We start from the raw sequence: 24,202 nt of genomic DNA on the forward strand, positions 1-24,202 counted from the left end.
GTAGGCCTTGAAATACATCCACAGGTACACCTCCAATTGACTCAAATGATGTCAGTTAGCCTATCAGAAGCTTCTAAAGCCATGGCATTTTGGGGAATTTTCCAAGCTGTTCAAAAGCACAGTCAACTTAGTGTATGTAAACTTCTGACCCACTGGAATTGTGATACAGTGAATTATAAGTGAAATAATCTGTCTGTAAACAATTGTTGGAAAAATTACTTGTTTCATGCACGAAGTAGATGTCCCAACCGACTTGCCAAAACTATAGTTTGTTAATAAGAAATTTGTTGAGTGGTTGAAAAACGAGTTTTAATGACTCCAACCTAAGTGTATGTAAACTTCCGACTTCAACTGTATCTATCTATACCTTTAACTGTAATTGAACATAATTAGAACTACTGTTAAAACAATAATCAAGTGAATGTCTGTTATCATCCTTATTTCCATAGCAAAACACTAGAGAGCGCTAAGACCCCATTAACCGATACAAGGCAGTAAATACACATCGAGTGGAAATGGAAGCAACTCCTGAAAGTACAAAGAACCTGCAGTCCACATAAATGTACCAAGCCTTTTAGACAGATGCTGTTTGAATGCCAGCATGGATGAACTTAGTGCAAAATGTTGTACTCTACAAATAAAATTAACATAAAATCCCATAAGAAACCTTAGGAAGGTTTCATTCACCAAATGTATCCCTAGATGTGCCAAACAAGTATACTTCTGGCTGTGGAATAGTAGGCTTACAGCTGGACAATGGGTGTCCTTGATTTCTTTTCTTGCATCCTTTCACTATATTTTCAAAGAGATTTGTATGTACTACACCGCATCCAGAGAGAATCCTGGCATACGTTTCTATAGGTTTAACAGAAACAGATAGAAGAGGGTCATTCAGGTGAGTAGCCTACTGAGTCAGTATGGCCCTACTTCACTACCCATTCATATAGTCTCCCAGGGTTTTACACATAGTAGTAGATTGATGGTAAACTCCTTCTACCACTGTACTTCACCAGAGAAGGTCAGGGATTTTATTGAGGTTCGAACAATCACACGTAATGTATGTACGCTGGATTATTTATGGCCACCAGAGCAGAGGCTGAGAATAACGTTCCTCTTTTAACAGATAAGATGAACTCATAGACCACAGTTCAGCAGATCATTCAGGAGATAAGAGACAGACAGGGGTGGAACAGAGCATGTCATCTTCCTGTCTCTCTCACACACACACACACACACACACACACACACACACACACACACACACACACTAGAGATCTCCTTCTCACACACAGACTCTAGACTGATTTATGGAGATTTTCTTCACTGTGCATCTGAACACACGAATGCACGCATGCATATACACACACAGGGAAACAGGTGTATGCACGCACACTCATCTGCACACTCATCTGCCTAGTTTGAGCTCCTCCTGTCCTGCCTGACCCGGTCCTGTCCTGCCCTGTCCTGTCCTGCCCTGGCCTGCCCTGTCCTGTCCTGCCTGACCCGGTCCTGTCCTGCCCTGTCCTGCCCTGTCCTGTCCTGCCCTGTCCTGCCCTGTCCTCTCCTGCCCTGTCCTTTCCGGTCCAGTCCTGCCAGCTGACAAAATAATTATTTTGTCCTATAGGGAGAGTTGTTTAGGAAGAGTTGGAGGAGTCCTGGCCTGCTACTTTTCACTGCAGGATAATACAGCCTGGTCTCATAGACTAGACGTAACATAATACATGTCAATTCAAGGCACTCAAATTAGTAAGATTATGTTACATTTGGTATGGTTACATAAGGCAAATGGTTCCTTAAGGCAAAAACAAAAGTAGGATGGTTTGTAGGGATTGATGGGTGGGCGTATAATGCAAACGTCTAGCAACCCAAATGTTGCGAGTTTGAATCTCAACACAGACAACATTAGCATTTTAGCTAATTAGCAACTACTTCACCTAACCCTAACCTTAACCCTTTAACCTAACTCCTAAACTTAACCCCTAACACCTAACCCCTAGCCTAGCTAATATTAGCCAGCTAGCTAACGTTAGCCACCTAGCTAGAATTTGTAACATATCATACGTTTTGTAAATTCGTAACATATTGTACTTTTTGCGAATTTGTAACATATAATACAAATTGTAATTCGTAACATATCATGTGAATTGGGTGATGGGTGATGGGCATCCACAAATTAATACATACCACACAAAATGGAAAAAATACATCTAAATTGAGTATCTCGGATTTACGTACAGTATAACATGAAATGCTCTGAGACCGGTTGGATAATATGGCCGTGTTAAAGATTTGATCAACTCGCCCAGGTGTGTGTGTGTGTGTGTGTGTGTGTGTGTGTGTGTGTGTGTGTGTGTGTGTCTCAGTCTGGGGCATTTAAATCCCACATTAATATTAAGTTACGCCAGCGGTCGGAGAGTGAACTTAGAACACAGCAGACACAGCATAACACAGTGTCACGAGACTTCCAACATTTTGTAACATAGCTGACTGAAGTGGTACAGAAAGTTGCACCTGTAAATTTAAATGATATTTCATTACCCGGACATGTTGACCTTTCACTGATAAGGAAAATAATTTAAAGGAGTGTTTATGAGCAGTGGTGGAAAAAGTACCCAATTGTCATACTTGACTAAAAGTAAAGATACCTTAATAGAAAATTACTCAAGTAAAAGTGAAAGTCACCCAGTAAAATACTACTTGAGTAAATGTCTGAAAGTATTTGGTTTTAAATGTACTTAAGTATCAAATGTAAAAGTAAAAGTATAATAATTAAAAATTCCTTATATTAAACAAACCAGATGGCATCATTTTATTTGTATTTTTATTGATGGATAGCCAGGCGGCTAGCCAGGCACACTCTAACACTCAGACATACTTTACAAACGAAGCATTTGTGTTTAATGAGTCTGCCAGATCAGAGGCTGTAGAGATGACCAGGGATGTTCTCTTGATAAGTGTGTGAATTGGACCATTTTCCTGTCAAAATGTAACGAGTACTTTTGGGTGTCAGGAAAATGGATGGAGTAAAAAGTACACCATTTTCTTTAGGAATGTAGTGAAGTAAAAGTAAAAGAAAAAATATAAATAGTCAAGTAAAGTACAGATACCTACTTAAGTAGTAATTAAAGTCGTTTTACTTAAGTACTTTACACAACTGTTTATGATTAAGGCAGTCGTGCCCAATCAAAGAAATCATTGTGCCCAGGGGCGGAAATCCCGGGGGGGGACGGGACGGGACGGGGGGAGCACGACCCCCCCATCCTGGGAAAAATATGATTTGTCCCCCCCAATATATCACTGAAACATAACTATGTAATTTAAATAATATTAATAATACGCAATGAAAGCAATTGTGCTGATTATAGACACTTAATAGCGCGTTTTTAAGTTTCAAAAGATTGCAATCCCCCCACCCTTTGCCTCACAATGGTTTGATCCACTGCCAGTTCCTTAGCTTGCTAGGTAACAGAGAGGTCGTATCTACTGTCTGAAAGGCACTCAATGCACGTAACTGACGTGAGGTTAATCCAGTCAATCGCGCACACACACTAGCTGAATATGCAGAGCTAGCGCGCAAATATTAACTATTAAGCTAGCTAGTACCTATTCCATTTATGTGGCGTCGTCAAAGATGGAATCAGCATGCAGATGATGTAAGTTAGTGCTTCAAAGTCCCTGTGATAAGGTTAGCAATAAACTGAAATCCAAACTGAACAGAACTACACTCTTCTACCATTGTCTTAAATATATTTAATGGTCTCGTTGCAAAAGCTAAATTGCCGCAAGTGAACTTTTATTTATTTATTTTATTTCACCTTTATTTAACCCGGGTAGCAAAGATTACAGCAAACACCACTGAAACTGAATTGGTGCTCTCTAGCTTTGCAAATTCAGCTATTGTTGGAAGCCAGCCAATATGAAACAAACTATTAAAATTACAAAAGGTTGCAGCATATGTTGTGTAAATGGTGAACTCATACAGCTGTCAACTCTTGTAATTTTAATCCGTTTCACATTTGCTAGCTACCTTTTAGATCGAAGCCCAAATAGAATGATTGAAGATGATAGAAGCGCATCTCCTACTGTAAATAACCTACACACTGTGTGTGTAGCCAGCCAGCCAGCCAGGTAGAAAAATGGAAGAAAAATAAAAGACGGACATCAGAGTATTTTTCAATACACCAAAACGCATAGTAAGAACCCTAGTAGCCTAATATCTCAAAGACTAGTTGATAAAATGTTTATAAGAAAGAAATGAAATTCTAATGGAAATGTTTCACAATGATGTCATTAGGCAGAGCAGGCAACAGATGGCACACAGACAGCAGAGTTGGGGACAGATATGCAGGGACAGACTGGCAGAGACAGGGAGTCTCAGGTAAGTTTGTTGAGTCTTTGGCAACATTATGAAAGGTTCTCAATTTTTTTTACTTGTAAAATAGGAACATAATTGGAAAATGCCATGGATACCCCCACTCTCAACTTAAACTGGTGACTGAACTAAGATTTGTTAAAGGCAATGGTATTGCTGTTGTGATTAGTTGTGTAGTTTTGGGTACCGGTAGTTAGGAGTACGGCAAACACCTTATTTCTTTGGTTCCTCAATATACATTTACCATATTACAATGTAGGCTATGTGTTACAGCACTACTTTTGGTGTCCCCCTCAGGAATTGCTCTTGAGAAAATGTCATGTAATTGTCCCCTCCAAAGTTGATATCAGATTTTCGCCCCTGATTGTGCCCATGGTTTCCCATGGTTTTATCCTCATTCCATCCTCCTTCTGGTCTTCCCTGTGGCTCAGTTGGTAGAGCATGGTGTTTGCAACGCCAGGGTTGTGTGTTCAATTCCCACGGCGGGCCAGTACAAAAAAATAAAAAATATGCATGAAATGAAGTGTATTACTGTAAGTCGTGCACACAGTAGGTGGTAAATTGTGCACACAGTAGGCGGGAAATGTATGATAAACGAGATTACTGTGCTTTTTTTACAGAAGTTAACAGGTCGGTTTTTCTCTTGCTGTGGGGCAATGGGGGATATTTTAGCTCATTTGATTTCTTTATTCCAATATTTGATTATGACAGCATAATAACACATGGCAACACAATGTCATATCTGATTCGGCATAATTGTAGTCTTGTCAAATCACAATTGAGCTACAAACACTTTATGACGTACGCAACTTTATAATTTGAGTTGTTCTCAGTTTTTCAACTATGTATTTTATGACGAGTAGAGGACAGGGAAATTGTTGTCTTCCTCCAGGTGGAAGAACCCAGAATATAATTTATAAACGAGGGAAGTTCCGAGGCGCACCGACAGGGTGCGGTTGCCTTCTGACTTCGCTGTCATTGCTCCTCAGTGGAGTAATGGTTCAGATTTGATCACGGCGCAATACGCACGCTCATACTAACGATCCGAGGTGGCTACCTACAATAACTTATCACAGAGTTTCTTTTATTCCAAATTATAGTGAATGTTCGTGTTCAACAGCTTGTACCGTTTTATTATCTTTCTTGTATATATATATATATATATATATTAAAAAAAAGAAGACAAATCGTTTCTTTATCGACCAGCGTTATGGATGTTTCCAAAGGTGTCTTGGTTTTAACTCTAGTCTGCACGTTGCGACCTGTGAGTATTGTTACTAAAGTTCATTTTCGAATTCTCTATTTTGCCTGCTACCCCATTTTTCTGACAACTTTGGTGGTTTTGGTGAACGAACGGAAGCTTTTCTGAACATGAAAAATAAGCAAAATTATCCATTATGTGATTCATGAATGTTCCTAATTTGCAACATTTACTTCCGGTGAATAACAATGACAAGTAAACATAGATTATGACAATTTCAATTGAAGGTTATAGACTTTTTATTTATTTTATTTTAGGATGCATCACCTTTAGCGTAGGCTTTTAGGTTATTGGTTTTTCAACATATTGCAGAAGCTGTGAGCAGGACATATTACAAATAAATAGAAACGTGCACTTTTGTGTGCAGGTTACAATATTTCTGTTTTAACGCTATTGATGTATGTGCGTTCTAGACTGCCACTACTCAAAGACTGATGATTTAAGCACGAATGTTGCGTGTGTCGTTAGAGTGGAGGGTGAAGTGGGGGTTGCTTGCCTCGACCATCAACCCCCCCCCCCCAAAAAAAAAAAATTATGCTGATTCAACCAGTGTGCGTCCAGTGGGGCCTGTGTAAACGCCAATTTTTGTTGTCATTATGCGTGATTCATTCATAGGGTTTTAGTAAATAAAACCCAGCTAGCACATTTGGTTGCTTGGAAGTAGTGGGAACGTACGTTTTTGGTTTCCCATTCGTTCCGGGAATGAAACCATAAGTTTACTGACAGGTAAAACTGAACGTTTTTTAAACATTCTGAGAACGGAAGTGAACATTTTGCCTGTTTTGGGAACTTGTATATTTGTGTTGCAGGGAGGTTCTGAGAACGTTTTACTATGGTTCCAGGGAGGTTCTGAGAACCTTTTATTATGGTTGCGGGGAGGTTCTGAGAACATTTTACTATGGTTCCCTGAAAGTTTTCCTGGGAGGTTTTATTAACGTTCTGAGAATGGAAATTAGAGGTTATGTGAAGGTAATTAAATAACATTCTGAGAACAAGTATCAATAAGACTTTTAATAACATTGCTAGCTTAGTTTGGGTTATCTGTTTTGAACTCTAAACACAGACAGGACCATTGGAAATTAATTTGCTTAGGCATTAATCATGCAAACACTTTTCTTTATTATTGTGGCAGTCAGTGAGATTCAAACCTGTGATCTTCTGTTCCCTATCCATGGAATTAGTCCACTGCGCTACTGGGATGGAGCAAGCACCCCCTGTTTTTTGAACTCATATAAAGCTGTTAATTTGTGTCTATTCAAACAGACCCTATTTCAAAGGAAACAAGCACTCATTAAGATTGGGTGTGATCAATTAGTGGGCGCGGCCAACACACCTGAACACACTTGGCATGATAGAGGATAGCCGGTTTTGTTGATGCTGAGAACAGAATGTATATGTTTTTAAATAACATTCTTAGAACATTCTTTAAACGTTACCGATGTTTTATTGTGATTTTTATGGAACGTTTTCTTAATGTTCTGAGAACACGACTTTAAATAGAACCATGAAGAAACCTTCAGAAAACGTTATTCAATCAGAATAGGTTATGTAGACGATTTATCCAGAGTGCCTTGGATGTGTCTGGGGCATGTATTCGTAACACAGTGTCAACATCATCAATACACCAGAGGCTGAGTGAGTGATTCTAACACTCAACCATTGTTAATAACTTCCATTGGAAGATGCTGTTGTATAGCCTACCTCCTGCAGTTTCTGGGAACTCGTTTGTATTAGGGCCATATCATTTACAAGAGGCTGAGTTAACAATTTTCCCCTCATCCTATCCTATCCTGGTGTTGCACAGTATACCCAAAATGTCTGTACTTTTTTGATACTAGAACAGGAAAAACAGTTTGGTTCTAGAATTTGTTACTTTCGGAACATCTGTCAAATGTGTCTCACGGATAAATCAAATCTAATTCTATTAGTCGCATGCGCCGAATACAAAAGGTGTAGACCTTACAGTGAAATACTTACTTACGAGCCCCTAACCAACAATGCAGTTTAAAAAAACATATGAGTAAGAATAAGAAATAAAAGTAACAAGTAATTAAAGAGCAGCAGTAAAATAACAATAGCGAGACTATATACAGGGGGCACCGGTTAGTTGATGTAATATGTACATGTAGGTAGAGTTATTATAGTGACTATGCATAGATGATAACAGCAGAGAGTAGCAGCATTCTGTTTATCAGCGCAGCCAATGTCCTCCCTTATCATCAGTTCATTATTCCTAGTATTTTGTTTGTGATAATATGCAAACCATCATGCAAAATATGCTAATGTAAAAGCAAATTGCCATCAAAACTATGTTCACTCGGTCGCTCTCTCACGTCTCTCCCAAAGAGGAACTATTACCTCAGCGACCAGACTGTGTGTGTGAATATTGGGCTCCGATGGGGCCCGTCCGCCCCTTGCCTCCTGAATGATGGCAGACTTTTATCAAATAAGCTACTTCAATGCAAATGTTGTTGATCAGTACAATAGAATAAGTCCCAAATGTACGAGAGAAACATATTGTTTGTCCTCTGTAGCTCTGTGAAATCAGCTCAATAACTCAATGCATTCACAGAATCCTATTGAATATTCCTTCACCTGTATTGTGACTAGACCTAGGCTAAGTCTTGATGTACCCAGTTTATCAATCGAGATTTACCATTCAAATAAATTATTACCATTTGTGTTGTTATGTAGATTGATTGGTAAAAACAAAGTCAAATTGATTGTATGGATGTATAATTGATTAATTAATGCATACATGGCTGTCTCTGAAAAATGTTGACTTAAAACAATTCTAATATAATGATATTGAACTCAAAAGATGCCCAACGATTGAATAGAGAAAATAGCTGAGTTTATCTGTCTGGATCAAGTGCCATTCTGTGACTTTGGCTAATATGCCTTTTTTTTTTTTTTTTTACAGTGGTAATGTTTTCATTTTCGTATCGAGTATCGTGATGGTCTCGTGTCTTGTGATACTAAATTTGGTATCGACAGTCAAAATTCCGTTGTCATGGCAACACTGTCTTGTCCTAGTCTGATAGTGTCAGGGATTTCTTCGTCGGAGGACGATATGGCGAAATCATCATCGGAAAATGAGGACCAATATGCAGCAGAGTTGAGATGGTTCATTTTGAACTTTTAATAAATTCCAAAACGAACATACAAAAATAACAAAAACGACCGCACGATACACTGACAGTCCTGTTAGGTTTACACACACTAAACACGGAACAATCTCCCACCATTAAACAGACAAACACACCCAACTAATATAGGACTTCCAATCAAAGGCAACACCACACAGCTGCCTTCAATTGGAAGTCCACCCCAATTAACTCAACATAGAAACAGATCAACCAGACTACACATAGAAATACATCAACATAGACCATAACTCAAAACCCGGAAATAATAAATCAAACGCCCTCCTAACTAATACACCACCCTGAACCACATAAAACAAATACCCTCTGCCACGTCCTGACCAAACTAAAATGACAATTAACCCTTATACTGGCCATGACGTGACAGATAGGCTACACAAGGACAGGTTCAACCATTTTTTCAGTCCTGCATGATGCAGTTTCGTGTTTGATTTAGGGTCTAAACTAAGAATGAAAAATCAATGACATCATTGGATGATGCTGTTGTTACCTCTTGTTCAGTGGTCTTTCATGTAGAAACGTAAATCTGTTATCTCTTGTTCAGTGGTCTTTCATGTAGAAACGTAAATCTGTTATCTCTTGTTCAGTGGTCTTTCATGTAGAAATGTAAATCTGTTATCTCTTGTTCAGTGGTCTTTCATGAAGAAAGGTAAATGAAAGACATGATGTATTGTTAACTTGTTAGACCATTCTGATAATTTAAGGAAATGCAACTAATCTTAATTATATATATTTTTTTTAAATACATTAAAAAAAGGAAAGGGAGATGGCAGAAGGCGCCGGATAACAGTCTTTCAGGTGAAGACAGTTGTTTTAGTAACAGCATGGTGGTGATACGCAATAGAATTGGATATGAAATGTACAGTAGGTAGTTCAGTCCTTGAGCTGTTCCTGTCTATTAATGTTCTGTATTATGTCATGTTTCCTGTTCTGTGTGGACCCCAGGAAGAGTAGCTGCTGCTTTCGCAACAGTTAATGGGGATCCTAATAAAATACCCCCCAAAATACCAAATATATATAGTTGGATCTACGAAAATAAGAAAAACTAGGCTATAAAACGGTCTCTCAAAACACTGTTTACATCGAACTAGCTACTTAACAGAGAGCTGACATGAACTTTCTAAAATACATCTCAATGTTACATCTTATCAATGCCGCCTCTCATGCCGCCCCTCATGCCGCCTCTCCCCTAGGACCTAGGTTGGAGAATATAAACTGGAAAGATACGCTCTCTAATCAAATGTAGATGTTGGATTGACAAAATCTCTTGACACAAATTCATGTTATACCTCTTGATGTGTGGAGAATTTTTTTTTTTTTTTAAGTACCTCGATTGGAGGATGCAAGTCAGCTAGTATGTGTCCAATCAATTATTATAAATTATTATTATATTCTTCTTCAGATTTGGTATGCTTTGTGTGTCCACTTATTCCCTTTCAAATAATCTTCACTGAGTCCCAAATGGCACACTATTCCTAATATAGTGAACTATTTTTGATGAGGGCCCATAGGGAATAGGGTGCCATTTGGGAATTATCCCTTGTGTGTATAGTCAGAATTGACTGTCCTTCATCTCCGTCTTAGAAACTCTAGCGAGGGAGAGGGAGGCTCTGTTGAAAATGGATTTTGTGTATTGGTCACTTTTTCAATTTTCTGCCAAGAGTCCCTGAGATTGCTCCAGGCTTTTGTCACTATTGAACGCAGTCTACAGGTATTTGCACACCATTGAACGCAGTCTAAAGCTCTGAGACCAGGCTGATTGTACTTTTTTTGTAGCTAGGAAAGTGGTCGACCTGAGGAGAGCAGATAGAAGGACCCCTGCCTCTAGGGGAAATATGTAATCTGGAGTCTAGGAGTCTCCACTCCAGTGTTCTAGGACCCCCTGTAATTTATTTTCTGAGAGTCTCTGACATTTTCCATAGCTGTGGTACCTCACACTGCAAGTCCCCAGTTCTTTGTCCCAAATGGCACCCTATTCCCTAAATAATGCACTACTTTTGTTCTGGTCTACAGTAAATATCTTAAAAACAAGAAAACACATTTTAAGTGAGATGGAGGGATTGGTCTGAAGCTGAAAAAGAAATGAAATTCACATGAGCACCACAATGCGTACTTCACCCATGCTCTACCAAGGTTTTCCAGCACACAGCTTTGACCTACTAGTGTAGCTATGTTGGTCTATTGTACTGAAACCAATGTGTTGGCAAGTTGCTTAGGATTTAAACCTTCTCAAACAGCCTCATTCATACTCTTAGAGGAGGTGCTCCTGATTTGTATCACATATAAAGTAATGTATTTCATTCTTCCCAACCCACACTAAGCCATTACCCCATTCCAATACCCTTTCAAGCTTTTAAAAAAATGATATGAAAGCAAGCTTTGCTTTTATATTTACAACACCATCAGGCTTGATTGAGTGAGCTGTTTTATCTTGTAGTACTGTGGTGCCTGCAATACATGTAATTGAAAAATAAATATATTTCCTGTTTTGGTCAGTAGGTTCCGAACATAATAACAGGAGGTGGTGTGTTCAACGCAGCCACTCATATACAGTATACATTTTACAGTGTGTATATATATATATATATATCTGTCCATCTGCACCCTCTGCACTTAACGTTGTTTTTTGTTTTACCTTTTTCCTTGGTTTTTACACCAGGTGTAAAACACAACATTATTATAGAACATTATAATACATCATAACACTGCAATACAAGTCAAGTAAAAAGTACACAAAAATAAAAAATGGCAACAGAAATAATGTAGTTATTAGTATTTATATAACAGCTGATTTTCCAGAGGGAAGCGAAAAACCAGAAATCCATTTAAGCCAATAAAGACTAAACTGGAACATGGAGAAAGAAAGCTCATGGAGAAAGCTCCTGGAAAACAAACACAATAGTTACTATGTAGCCGTTAATTATTTACATAAACATGTACTTTAAAGTCTACAGAAGGCCTAGTACTACGTTACCTGTAAACAATAGTGAGTTATTACAAAATAGACAATTTACAATCAAATGTACTTTACCAGATATAGTCAACTTTGTACATACAATTCAGGGATGGCCACAATTGCTCTTGAAAAGCTACATGGTTATTATTGATGGGCAAAAAATTGATGGACACATATCGGGATATTATTTTTGATGATAAATCATATTGTATCGTATTATTTTTGCGCTAGGTGAATGTACCTGCACCAAAACTCCACTATTTGTCCTTCATACTGTAGCTTGTTCTCCATATTTAAAAAAAAATAAATAGGGAGCCAATTTGTTTTGAGCACTTTAATTCCATGACTAATCAAATCTTGTTTTCTCATGGCTCTCTCTTGTCCCTCTGCAGCAGACATCAAATCAAATTATATTTGTCACATGCACTGAATACTGCAGGTGTAGACCTTACCGTGTAATGCTTAATTACAAGCCCTTAACCAACAATGCAGTTCAACAAAAAGAGTTAAGAAAATATTTACTAACTAAAAGTAAAAAATGTAATTAAAAGTAACACAATAAATATATACTATATACAAGGGGTGCCGGTAACGAGTCAATGTGCAGGGGTCCAGGTTAGTCCAGGTCATTTGTACATGTAGGTAGAGGTAAAGTGACAATGCATTGATAATAAACAGTGAGTAGCAGCAGTGTAATAACAAAGGGGGGGGGGTCAATGTAAGTAGTCCTTGTGGCCATTTCATTAATTGTTCGTCACTCTTATGGCTTGGGAGTAGAAGCTGTTAACCTGTTGAGGACAGACGTTCCGTTAGCGGAACCCAGTTCCGCCTGCGGAACCCCTAGCCAACAGCCAATGGCATCGCACGGCGCGAAATACAAAACCAACTAAAATACCACAATTCAATTTTCTCAAACAATCAACTATTTTACACCATTTTAAAGATAAGACTCTCGTTAATCTAGCCACATTGTCCGATTTCAAAAAGGCTTTACAGCGAAAGCAAAACATTAGATTATGTTAGGAGAGTACATAGACACAAATAATCACACAGCCATTTTCCAAGCAAGCATATATGTCACATAAACCCAAACCACAGCTAAATGCAGCACTAACCTTTGATGATCTTCATCAGATGACACTCCTAGGACATTATCTTCTTGGGGCTATGTGGGACGCTAGCGTGCCACCCGTGGTGCAACCTATCAACAGCAGGTGCATTTCAAGAGCGGCAAATTTGAAACCAAATAAATGTCAAAATTGAAATTTTTCAAACATACAACTATCTTACACCCTTTGAAAGATAAACATCTCCTTAATCTAACCACGTTGTCCAATTTCAAAAAGCTTTTACGGCGAAAGCATAAAGTTAGATTATGTTAGGAGAGTACATTGACAATAGCTGTGTGTAATGTTTTGTCAATTCAAAGACGGGCGTCACCAAACCATAAAACCAGCTAAAATGATGCACTAACCTTTTACAATCTCCATCAGATGACACTCCTAGGACATTATGTTAGACAATGCATGCATTTTTAGTTCTATCAAGTTCATATTTATATCCAAAAACAGCGTTTTACTATGGCATTGATGTTGAGGAAATCGTTTCCCTCCAATAACCGGCAGTCAAGTCAGCACCACAAATTAAATAATTAAAATTAGAAAACATTGGTAAAATATTATATTGTCATTTAAAGAATTATAGATTTACATCTCTTGAACGCAATCAACTTGCCAGATTTAAAAATAACCTTACTGGGAAATCACACTTTGCAATAATCTGAGCACTGCGCCCAGAAAAATATGCTTTGCTATACAGACAAACGGCCATGTTGGAGAGATCTAAAATCGAAAATACTATGTAAATAATCCATTAACTTTGATTCTCTTCATCAGATGTCACTTCTAGGAATCCCAGGTCCATAACGAATGTAGTTTTGTTCAAAAAACCTCATCATTTATATCCAAAAAGCTCCGTGTTGTTAGCACATGATCTAAGCCAGCCGGACTTCTCGTCATGAACGAGGGGAAAAAATATATTTACGTTCGTTCAAACATGTCAAACGTTGTATAGCATAAATCATTAGTGCCTTTTTTAACCAGAACATGAATAATATTCAAGGTGGACGAATGCATTCTCTTTTATAACGTATTGGAACGAGGGTACCCAACATGAACTCGCGCGCCAGAGTCTAATCGGCCATCACCGTTCCATGGCTCTTGTTCGGTCAGATCTCACAGTAAAAGACTCAAAACACTTTGTAAAGGCTGGTGACATCTAGTGGAAGCAATAGGAAGTGCCAAAACATTAATCAACCCCTGTGTGTTTCAATGGCATAGGCTTAAAGGTAATTCAACACATCAGGTATCCACTTCCTGTCAGAAAATGTCTCAGGGTTTTGCCTGCCAAATGAGTTCTGTTATACTCACAGACACCATTCAAACAGTTTTAGAAACGTTAGGGTGTTTTCTATCCATATATAATAAGTATATGCATATTCTAGTTACTGGGTAGGATTAGTAACCAGATGAAATCGGGTACGTTTTTTTATCCAGCCGTGAAAATACTGCCCCCTAGCCCCAACAGGTTATGTTATACAATACATGCATGTTTTGTTCAATCAAGTTCATATTTATATAAAAAAACAGCTTTTTACATTAGCATGTGATGTTCAGAACTAGCATACCCACCGCAAACTTCCGGTGAATTTACTAAATTACTCATGATAAACGATGACAAAATACATAACAATTATTTTAAGAATTATAGATACAGAACTCCTTTATGCAATCGCTATGTCCGATTTTAAAATAGCTTTTCAGCGAAAGCACATTTTGCAATATTCTGAGTACATAGCTCGGCCATCTCGGCTAGCTATTTTGACATCCGCCAACTTCGGGGTCACCTAAACTCAGAATTACTATTAGAAAAATTGGATTACCTTTGCTGTTCTTAGTCAGAATGCACTCCCAGGACTTCTACTTCAACAACAAATGTTGTTTTGGTTCCAAATAATCCATAGTTATATCCAAATAGCTCCGTTTTGTTCGTGCATTCAGGTCACTATCCGAAGGGTAACGCGCGAGCGCATTTCGTGACAAAAAAATTCAAAATATTCCATTACCGTACTTAGAAGCATGTCAAACACTGTTTAAAATCAATTTTTATGCTATTTTTCTCGTAAAATAGCGATAATATTCCAACCGGGTAACATTGTATTCATTCAAAGACTGAAAGAAAAACATGGCGAGTTCTCGTGACCGCGCATCTCCAGTCTCACTGTCCCCAGGCTGACCACTTACAAACTCTGCTGCTGTACTTTGCCCAGAGACAGCAGACACCCCATTCCACTTTCTGGAGGCTTTAGAGAGCCAATGGAAGCCTTAGAAAGTGTCACGTTACAGCACAGATGCTGTAATGTCGATAGAGATGCAACAGAAGGACAACAAATTGTCAGACAGCTTGTTTGTCTTGCTCACATTGAGGGAGAGGTTGTTATCCTGGCACCACACTGCCAGGTCTCTGACCTCCTCCCTATAAACTGTCTCATCGTTGTCGGTAATCAAGCCTAACGCTGTTGTGTCATCAGCAAACTTAATGATGGTGTTGGAGTCATGTTTGGCCACGCAGTCGTGGGTGAACAGGGAGTAAAGGAGGGGACTAAGTACACACCCCTGAGGGGCCCCTGTGTTGAGGATCAGCGTGGAAGATATGTTAACTACACTTACCACCTGGGGGCGGCCTGTCAGGAAGACCAGGATCCAGTTGCAGAGGGAGGTGTTTCGTCCCAGGGTCCTTAGCTTAGTGATGAGCTTTGTGGGCACTATGGCATTGAACGCTGAGCTGTAGTCAATGAACAGCATTCTCACATAGGTGTTCCTTTTGTCTAGGTGGGAAAGGGCAGTGTGGAGTGGTATTGAGATTGTCATCTGTGGATCTGTTGGGGTGGTATGCGAATTGGAGTTGGTCTAGGATTTCTGGGATGATGGTGTTGATGTGAGCCATGACCAGCCTTTCAAAGCACTTCATGGCTACCGACCTGAGTGCTATGAGGCGGTAGTAATTTAGGCAGCTTACTTTCTCTATCTTGGGCACAGGGATTATGGTAGTCTGTTTGAAACATGTAGGTATTACAAACTCGGCCAGGGAAAGGTTGAAAATGTCAGTGAAGACACTTGTCAGTTGGTCCGAGTATACGTCCCATTAATCAGTCTGGCCCCGCGGCCTTGTGAATGTTGACCTGTTTAAAGGTCTTGCTCACATCAACTACAGAGAGCGTGATCACACAGTCGTCTGGAACAGCTGGTGGTCTCATGCATACTTCAGTGTTGCTTGCCTCGAAGCGAGCATAAAAGGCATTTAGCTTGTCTGGTAGGCTCGCGTCACTGAGTAGCTCTTTGTAGTCCGTAATAGTTTGCAAGCCCTGCCACATTCAACAAGTGTCACAGCCAGTGTCGTAGGATTCAATCTTAGTCCTGTATTGATGCTTTGCCTGTTCGTCTGAGGGATTTCTTCTAAGCATCCGGATAAGTGTCCTGCTCCTTGAAAATGTCAGCTTCAGCCTTTAGTTCGGTGAGGACGTTGCCTGTAACCCATGGCTTCTGGTTGCGATATCTACATACGGTCACTGTGGGGACGACATCATCGTTGCACTTACTGATGAAGCCGGTGACTGAGGTGGTATACTCCTCAATGCCATTGGATTAATCCTGGAACATATTCCAGCCTGTGCTAGCAAAACAGTCCTGTAGCGCAGCAATCGCGTCATCTGACCACTTTTGTATTGAGCGAGTCACTGGTACTTCCTGCTTTAGTTTTTCCTTATGAACAGGAATCAGGAGGATAGAATTATGGTCAGATTTGCCAAATAAGGGGCGAGGGAGAGCTTTGTATGCATCTCTGTGTGTGAAGTAAAGGTGGTCTAGAGTTTTTTTTCCCTCTGGTTGCGCATGTGACATGCTGGTAGAAATGACGTAAAATGGATTTAAGTTTGCCTGCATTAAAGTCCCCGGCCACTAGGAGCGCCACTTCTGGATGAGCATTTTTTTGTTTGCTTATGGCCTTATACAGCTCATTGAATGCAGTCCTAGTGCCAGCATTGGTTTGTGGTGGTAAATAGACAGCTACAAATAATACAGATGAGCTTATCATGAGGAACTCTACCTCAGGAGAGCAATACCTTAACATTAGACATCACGCAAAAGCTGATATTGATAAATAGACATCAATATCAGACGTAGCTGCTCTGTCCTGCCGATGCATGGAAAACCCAGCCAGCTCTATAATATCCGTGTCGTCGTTCAGCCATGACTCAGTGAAACATAAGATATTACAGTTTTGAATGTCCCGTTGGTAGGATAGTCTTGATCATAGATCATCCAGTTTATTCTCCAGTGATTGCACGTTGTCCAATAGGACAGATGGTAGTGGCGGTTTAGCCACCCCGACCTCTGACCACGATATCTTCGTGTTTTCTTCACCCGTATGAGAGGGATTTGGTCCTGGTCTCGGGGAAGCAGTATATCCTTCACATTCAAGAAAAAAATCTTCATCCAGTTCTAGGTGAGTAATCGCTGTTCTGATATCCAGAAGCTCTTTTCGGTCATATGAGACGGTAGCAGCAACATTATGTACAAAATAAGTTACAAACAATGCGAAAAAACTAAACAAAATAGCACAGTTGGTTAGGAGCATGTAAAACGGCAGCCATCCCCTCCGGTGTCATTAACTAACTCAAATTGGAACATCGAATCGAAATAAAACCACAGTATCGATTCGCAATACATATAGAATCATGAGAATCGCAATACATATAGAATCATGAGAATCGCAATACATATCATATCGTGATGTCCCTGGCAATTCCCGACCCTAAAGGTTATGCACGCTTTCTTGTTCAAGCCCAGTTTTACTAGTTAAGGTCTCAATGAACAGCTGAGGTCTCGATGAACAGCTGAGGTCTCGATGAACAGCTGAGGTCTCGATGAACAGCTGAGGTCTCGATGAACAGCTGAGGTCTCGATGAACAGCTGAGGTCTCGATGAACAGCTGAGGTGTCGATGAACAGCTGTGGTCTCGGTGAACAGCTGAGGTCTCGGTGAACAGCTGAGTGGTAGAATCAGTTGTGGTAGCACTGGGCTTGAACAAAAAGGCCTTCATAACCCTATGGCTGGTCAATAGCAATTTTGGTAACTCCTGATACAAACACTGTGACAAATGACAAACTGCTAAGAAACACAAAGTCATTAGACAAAATTACCCTTTTAAGAATACATATTTACAAATCTGACATTGGATAGGCACTCTTGAATCTTTCAGCCACATGTTCTTAGTAATGTTGTACACAGATTTCCAACTCCAGTAAAAGAGCACACATTCCCACATTTATAAATGGCTGTATAAATATGAAAACAGATGGGAGTACTCACAGATTTGGAACAGAACATACATAAGTGCTACTGATAGTGTTTGGTGGATGGTGTTTATATGAATAAACATAAGTCGTTTGTCAGCTCGACGTGGGACAGCTTGACACGTGTTTTTTTATTTTTAACTTTTTTTACAACATGTGCAACTTATCACATGTATTTGTACTGTAGGGATGGCATGCATCTGACGGATGAGGGCAATGACGTCTTCCTTGAGAGTTTGAGATGTGGTCTCTCCAATGTTCTCTCCTTCGTAGTAGCAATACGTGCTAGTACAATTACATGTCACCCTCCCTGACACAGAGCAGAATTCATGGTTCCTTCTATTAAGGCAAGTTGTTCAGGTCATGAGGCAACAAAGCATTCCCAAACCATCACACTACCACCACCATGCTTGACCGTTGGTATGAGGTTCTTACTGTGAAATGTAGTGTTTGGTTTTCTGCAGACATAATGTGACCCATCTCATCCAAAAAGTTGACTCAAGTTTGCGAAAAAGCACACGGAAACACCTGGATGAACATCAAGACTCTTGGAAGAATGCTCTATGGCTAGATGGGTCAAAAGTATAACTTTTTGCGATGAAATGGGTCACATTCTGCTTGGTGAAAACCAAACACTGCTGCAGTCATTGCAGGTAAAGGTGGCACAACCAGTTATTGAGTGTAACGGGGCAATTACTTTTTCACACACATATGTTGTGACGTTGTATTAGTTAATGTGATGAATGTTGCCCATCGAATGATTAACTTCTTACATCTAGACGTTCCGCTAGCGGAACACCGCTCCAATATCCAATGATAGGGCGTGGCGCGAAATATAAACTCCTCGAAAATCCGAAAACTTCCATTTTTCAAACATATGACTATTTTACACCATTTTAAAGACAAGACTCTCCTTTATCTAACCACACTGTCCGATTTCAAAAAGGCTTTACAACGAAAGCAAAACGTTAGATTATGTCAGGAGAGTACCCAGCCAGAAATAATCAGACACCCATTTTTCAAGCTAGCATATAATGTCACAAAAACCAAAACCACAGCTAAATGCAGCACTAACCTTTGATGATCTTCATCAGATGACACTCCTAGGACATTATGTTATACAATACATGCATATTTTGTTCAATCAAGTTCATATTTATATCAAAAACCAGAAAGTGTCACGTTACAGCAGAGATCCTCTGTTTTCAATAAAGAGGCTAAAGAAGGCCAAGAAATGGTCAGAGAGGGCACTTCCTGTATGGAATCTTCTCAGGTTTTGGCCTGCCATATGAGTTCTGTTATACTCACAGACACCATTCAAACAGTTTTAGAAACTTTAGGGTGGTTTCTATCCAAATCAAACAATTATATGCATAATCTAGTTTCTGGGCAGGAGCAATAACCAGATGAAATCGGGTACGTTTTTTATCTGGCCGTGAAAATACTGCCCCCTATCCATAACAGGTTAACGGTTTATAATTGCGTGATTAAATGAATCAAGCAATGAATCAAGCAATTATTAACTCATTAACCTGGGGCACCATGGGAAAATTAGTTTTATTGAGTTTCTATTTCCCAAATTAACTCAAAGAATATCAGAATATCGATTTTACAACAGTCGCTAATTAATCAAATTCCTCTAGTCTTATTTCTGAACGTCGCATAATCCGGGAATCTGCATGGACCTGGGTCCCACCAATGAGTTTACCACACCAATCTTAGTTGATTATTTGTTTACTAGCAAGCTAAAATGATGATAAAAGATACACATACACAAAACACAGTCTAAGCTATTGATTAGGACTTAGTATAACGGGCCAACACACTATGGCGTGTTTTACCCAAAATGGGGATTTAAAAGAGAGAGAAAAAGAGAAAGTACACGAGAGAAATATACATTTGGTTGCATTTGTCAGCAATGCTTATTTTAACCCTAGCCTTGCCCCGAACTGCCGCTCTTATGGGTCAGAATATAATGATGTAATTACGTGTTGGAGGTCTCAGATGGGAAGCTCCGCGTGGCGCGTTTAGGCTGCTCAAGGACGCACTTCTCCAACGCAACTCTCTGGTTGTCCTCACGATGTCAGTGTCCCTTTTGGCTTAGTGGTCTGATTTCTCCCCCTTTCTCTGATAGTGTCGTCTGAGGACAGACAGCTCTGTAGCTCAGAGCTCACAGCGTAGGAATGAAACAACGTAGATACCACGATTCGATGAAGAGTGGAGGCTAGGTGGTTCGGCTTGAATTCACCCGCTTAGACACAGCTACTCATCCGTAGCTTGGGTAGAAAAAGATTTCTTTGTCTTCAACCTTGTGTTGCGTTTTGGATTTCGTTTAACTTTTAGACCTCGGCTGCAGCCTGGGGTCACTTTAGTCTGATATGTTAATTCTTAACTCACATGTCTTATACCTTCGGGTCAGAAGTGGGCGTAACCGCCTTTAGGGCAATTCTCTGGGCGTACCAAGTTAATAAGGGCAAGGCCTAGATTTTACTCAAATCCAATTTTAGACAACTAACTTCACATTTCATCTTTACCAAAACATTCTCTTTGATTTGGATATTTTCCACACAACGTACAATGTATAAACATCAGGCATATACTGGGAAAACTCTTAAAGGTACAATGTTTTCATAACGTCATCTGTTAACCTTTAATAGCAAACAAAAATGACATACATTTTCATATTCCATCTATCGTCATGACCACCATTGTGGCTGACGGAAACCATTGTTCCAAAGTCCCTTTATTGCATGTTTAATGTTCTGAGGCCAGTTCTCCATAGTGAGGACAAAGGAATTTCTCTGTGGCCTAAGATTGATCATGGGCGTGAGGGGTCATAAAACCCCCACATCTTCAGACCCCTAGATCTCTCCTCCTCTGTTGGGGGTTGAAAGATACTCTGTAGGGCTGTGGTCTCCTGTAACCTGATCTGATCAGGACAGTCATGACACTTATTTCATAACTTTGTTAATGAAATAAATGAAATAAGTATGTAATTGTCGTGTTATTTATTCACTCAGGTTCCCTTTATTTAATATTAGGTTTTGGTTGAAGGTCTGATAATATTCAGTATCAAACATATGCAAAAATAGATAAAATCAGAAAGGGGGTATTTTTCACGACACTGTATTTGTTTAAGTTCTGATTCCAGGTCAGCGGTGTACACAGATGACTTCAGCCATATGAAAAACCTTCCATAGCAAAATATACCTAGCTAGCTAGCTAACTTCCATTCTGCTTCTCATTCAACTGGTGTAAGCTGTAGCTAGCTACAGCTGCTAGCCTTCTACTAGCTAGCTCCTACTGTTGCGCTGCAACCAAGTTGCACTCGGATTTAGAACTCTGAGATACGGCTGAAAAGATGTTAGGTTTGTTAGAAAGGTAGCCCATCGTTGGTTTTTATTGGGCATAAATGTGCACGTGAGAGCGTTAAATTTATGAATTTAATAAAAAACTATTGCAACCTGCAAATGTATTCATTCCAAATGGATCTAAGTCCGATGGTCAGTTTATGGACGCAGTAGCCTAGTTTCAATCTGGAGTCTAGAATTTGAGCAAAAAATGCTACCAACCCTGTCCAAATTTTTTTTGGAATAGTGGTTCTTGGTAACGGCCGGACGGATCATGACGAGAGTTGTGTACCTCCAATCAAGTTGACTTCATCGACACCGGTGTCATATTGGCTTAGATAAGATGGTAAGGAGATTTCAAATTGAGTTTCAACCAATGCATACTATTGGCGAGACTATAATGTATTACTGTCCTGTACTATGTCATGTTAAATGTTTTGTGTGGACCCCCAGGAAGAGTAGCTGCTGCTTTAGAAGCAGGTCATGGGGATTCTAATAAAATACCCAAAACAGCTAATGGGGATCCTAATAAAATAGGTCTGCAGGGCCCCAGCTATACAGGGCCCTAGCTATACAGGGCCCTAGCTATACAGGGCCCTAGCTATACAGGGCCCCAGCTCTACAGGGCCCCAGCTCTACAGGGCCCCAGCTCTACAGGGCCCCAGCTCTACAGGGCCCCAGCTCTACAGGGCCCCAGGTCTACAGGGCCCCAGGTCTGCAGGGCCCCAGCTATACAGGGCCCCAGGTCTGCAGGGCCCCAGCTATACAGGGCCCCAGCTATACAGGATCCCAGGTCTACAGGGCCCCAGGTCTGCAGGGCCCCAGCTATACAGGGCCCCAGCTCTACAGGGCCCCAGGTCTACAGGGCCCCAGGTCTACAGGGCCCCAGGTCTGCAGGGCCCCAGCTCTACAGGGCCCCAGGTCTACAGGGCCCCAGGTCTACAGGGCCCCAGGTCTACAGGGTCCCAGGTTTACAGGGCCCCAGCTATACAGGGCCCCAGGTCTACAGGGTCCCAGATGTGAGGGAACAATGTCCTGCTATACCTACAATACCATCCCTTTTCACCTTGTATGGGATTTTTAGACAGCATCCTTTCACAAAGCATCCGACCTACATTCCTACACAAGTCACCCTGATACATAAGACATTCTGCAGTATTTCATATATGAACCAATATTGATTTATGAAGTTGAATTTCGATATTGAACCTAATATTTTATTTCTGAGCTAACAAAGTTTACACTGGCGTATAAACTACAATTTTCTTAGAGTTGAGGAGTGTTACAGAGGTTAGGCCTTGATATTTTTCCAAAGTTGATGGATACCAAAGAAGTGAAATCGTCATCCACATGTCAGTTATGTGATGGTTGGTTTCTCTTCATTTCTTGTGAAATAAGGCAGTGATGACTTTTCTTACTTGCAATAAGACACCATGGCAACAGCCTCCATGTTGTCTGCCTCCTCTGTAGTTCTGGTTGTCCAGTCAGCATCAGTGTCCTTGTGACTATTGTCTTCAACATATGGAGGGATGCTAGTAATTCACACCAGGATGACTGTCAGAATAACACAGCTCTTTCTCTGATTGCTGGCTTCCCTTGAAATAACATTTCAAACCACCCACTAGCCATATTTCTTATATGAGTAAGAGGGCTTTTCTCAAAGCAATGTAACGCATCATCCTATACTTTGATGACAATGTGAAGGAATAGGAAGAGGCGTGAAAAGTCCAGGAGGGCGGCCGTTTCTGAGATACTGGAACCGGCGCTCCTGGCACCGACGATCAGACCACGCTCAAAGTCTCTTAGGTCACTCGTTTTCCCATTCTAACATTCAAGTTGAACAGTAACTGAATGCCTCAATGCCTGTCTGCCTGCTTTTTACTTTTTTTAAATTTAATTTTATTACACATACAATTTTAAACATCTCACCTGCCCAGACCCGCATTCTCACACCCCCATCCCTAGTGCCTGCATGTAGGAGCGATCCATTTTCGTGAATGGGGTGGTGTACCTAATAAACAGTCCGCCTGAGTGTAAATTGGTCTGTGCATTTGAACAACAGCATAAATACACTTATTTCAATTTTGTATGTATAAACAGAATCACCTCTGCTGCACATGCTGCCACTGTATTGATTACCAAAAGTTATATCATTTGAATGAGCAGGCAGCAGCATCTTCATGACATCGGTGACACAAGCACAGGGAAAACACATCAAGCACAGGGAAAACACATCAAGCATAGCTTCAACGAATTTGCTAAACGTAGGATATATTATGAATTCTAGCTAGGTGGCTAACGTTAGCTAGCTCGCTAACTTTAAGCTAGGCTAGGGGTTAAGGTTAGGATTATGTTTAAGAGTTAGGTTAAAGGGTTAAGGGTTAAGGTTAGGGGTTAGCTAACATGCTAAGTAGTTTCAACATAGCTAGAAAGTAGTAAGTTGTTTAAAAGTTGCTGAAATGCTAAAGTTGGCCGTGATGAGATTAGAATTCGCAACATTTGGGTTGCTAGACGTTCGCGTTATACGCCCACCCATCCACCCTACTTTCGTTTATGCTTTAAGTAACCATCTGTTTTATATAACTATACCAACCGTAACATGTCATACTAAATGCATTGTCTCGAATTTACCTACAGAATACTACGAAATGCTCTGAGACCAGGTTGGATCGCTAGCTAGCATA

At 40.1% G+C, this 24,202-nt stretch overlaps 1 protein-coding gene across 2 annotated transcripts in view; it reads left to right on the forward strand.

Moving 5' to 3' along the window:
• Positions 1-5,360: 5,360 nt before the first annotated feature.
• Positions 5,361-24,202, forward strand: part of LOC106569811 (vasoactive intestinal polypeptide receptor) — a 103,152-nt gene continuing 84,310 nt past the window's right edge. For both annotated transcript variants that reach the window (XM_014141442.2, XM_014141443.2), the window contains exon 1: positions 5,361-5,636. In XM_014141442.2, the coding sequence (XP_013996917.1) occupies positions 5,583-5,636 (54 nt within the window). In that variant the 5' untranslated portion in view covers positions 5,361-5,582. The remainder of the gene's footprint in view (positions 5,637-24,202) is intronic.

This window comes from Salmo salar, chromosome ssa14 (genome assembly GCF_905237065.1).
Source record: "Salmo salar chromosome ssa14, Ssal_v3.1, whole genome shotgun sequence".
In the NCBI taxonomy this organism is placed as follows: Eukaryota; Metazoa; Chordata; class Actinopteri; order Salmoniformes; family Salmonidae; genus Salmo; species Salmo salar.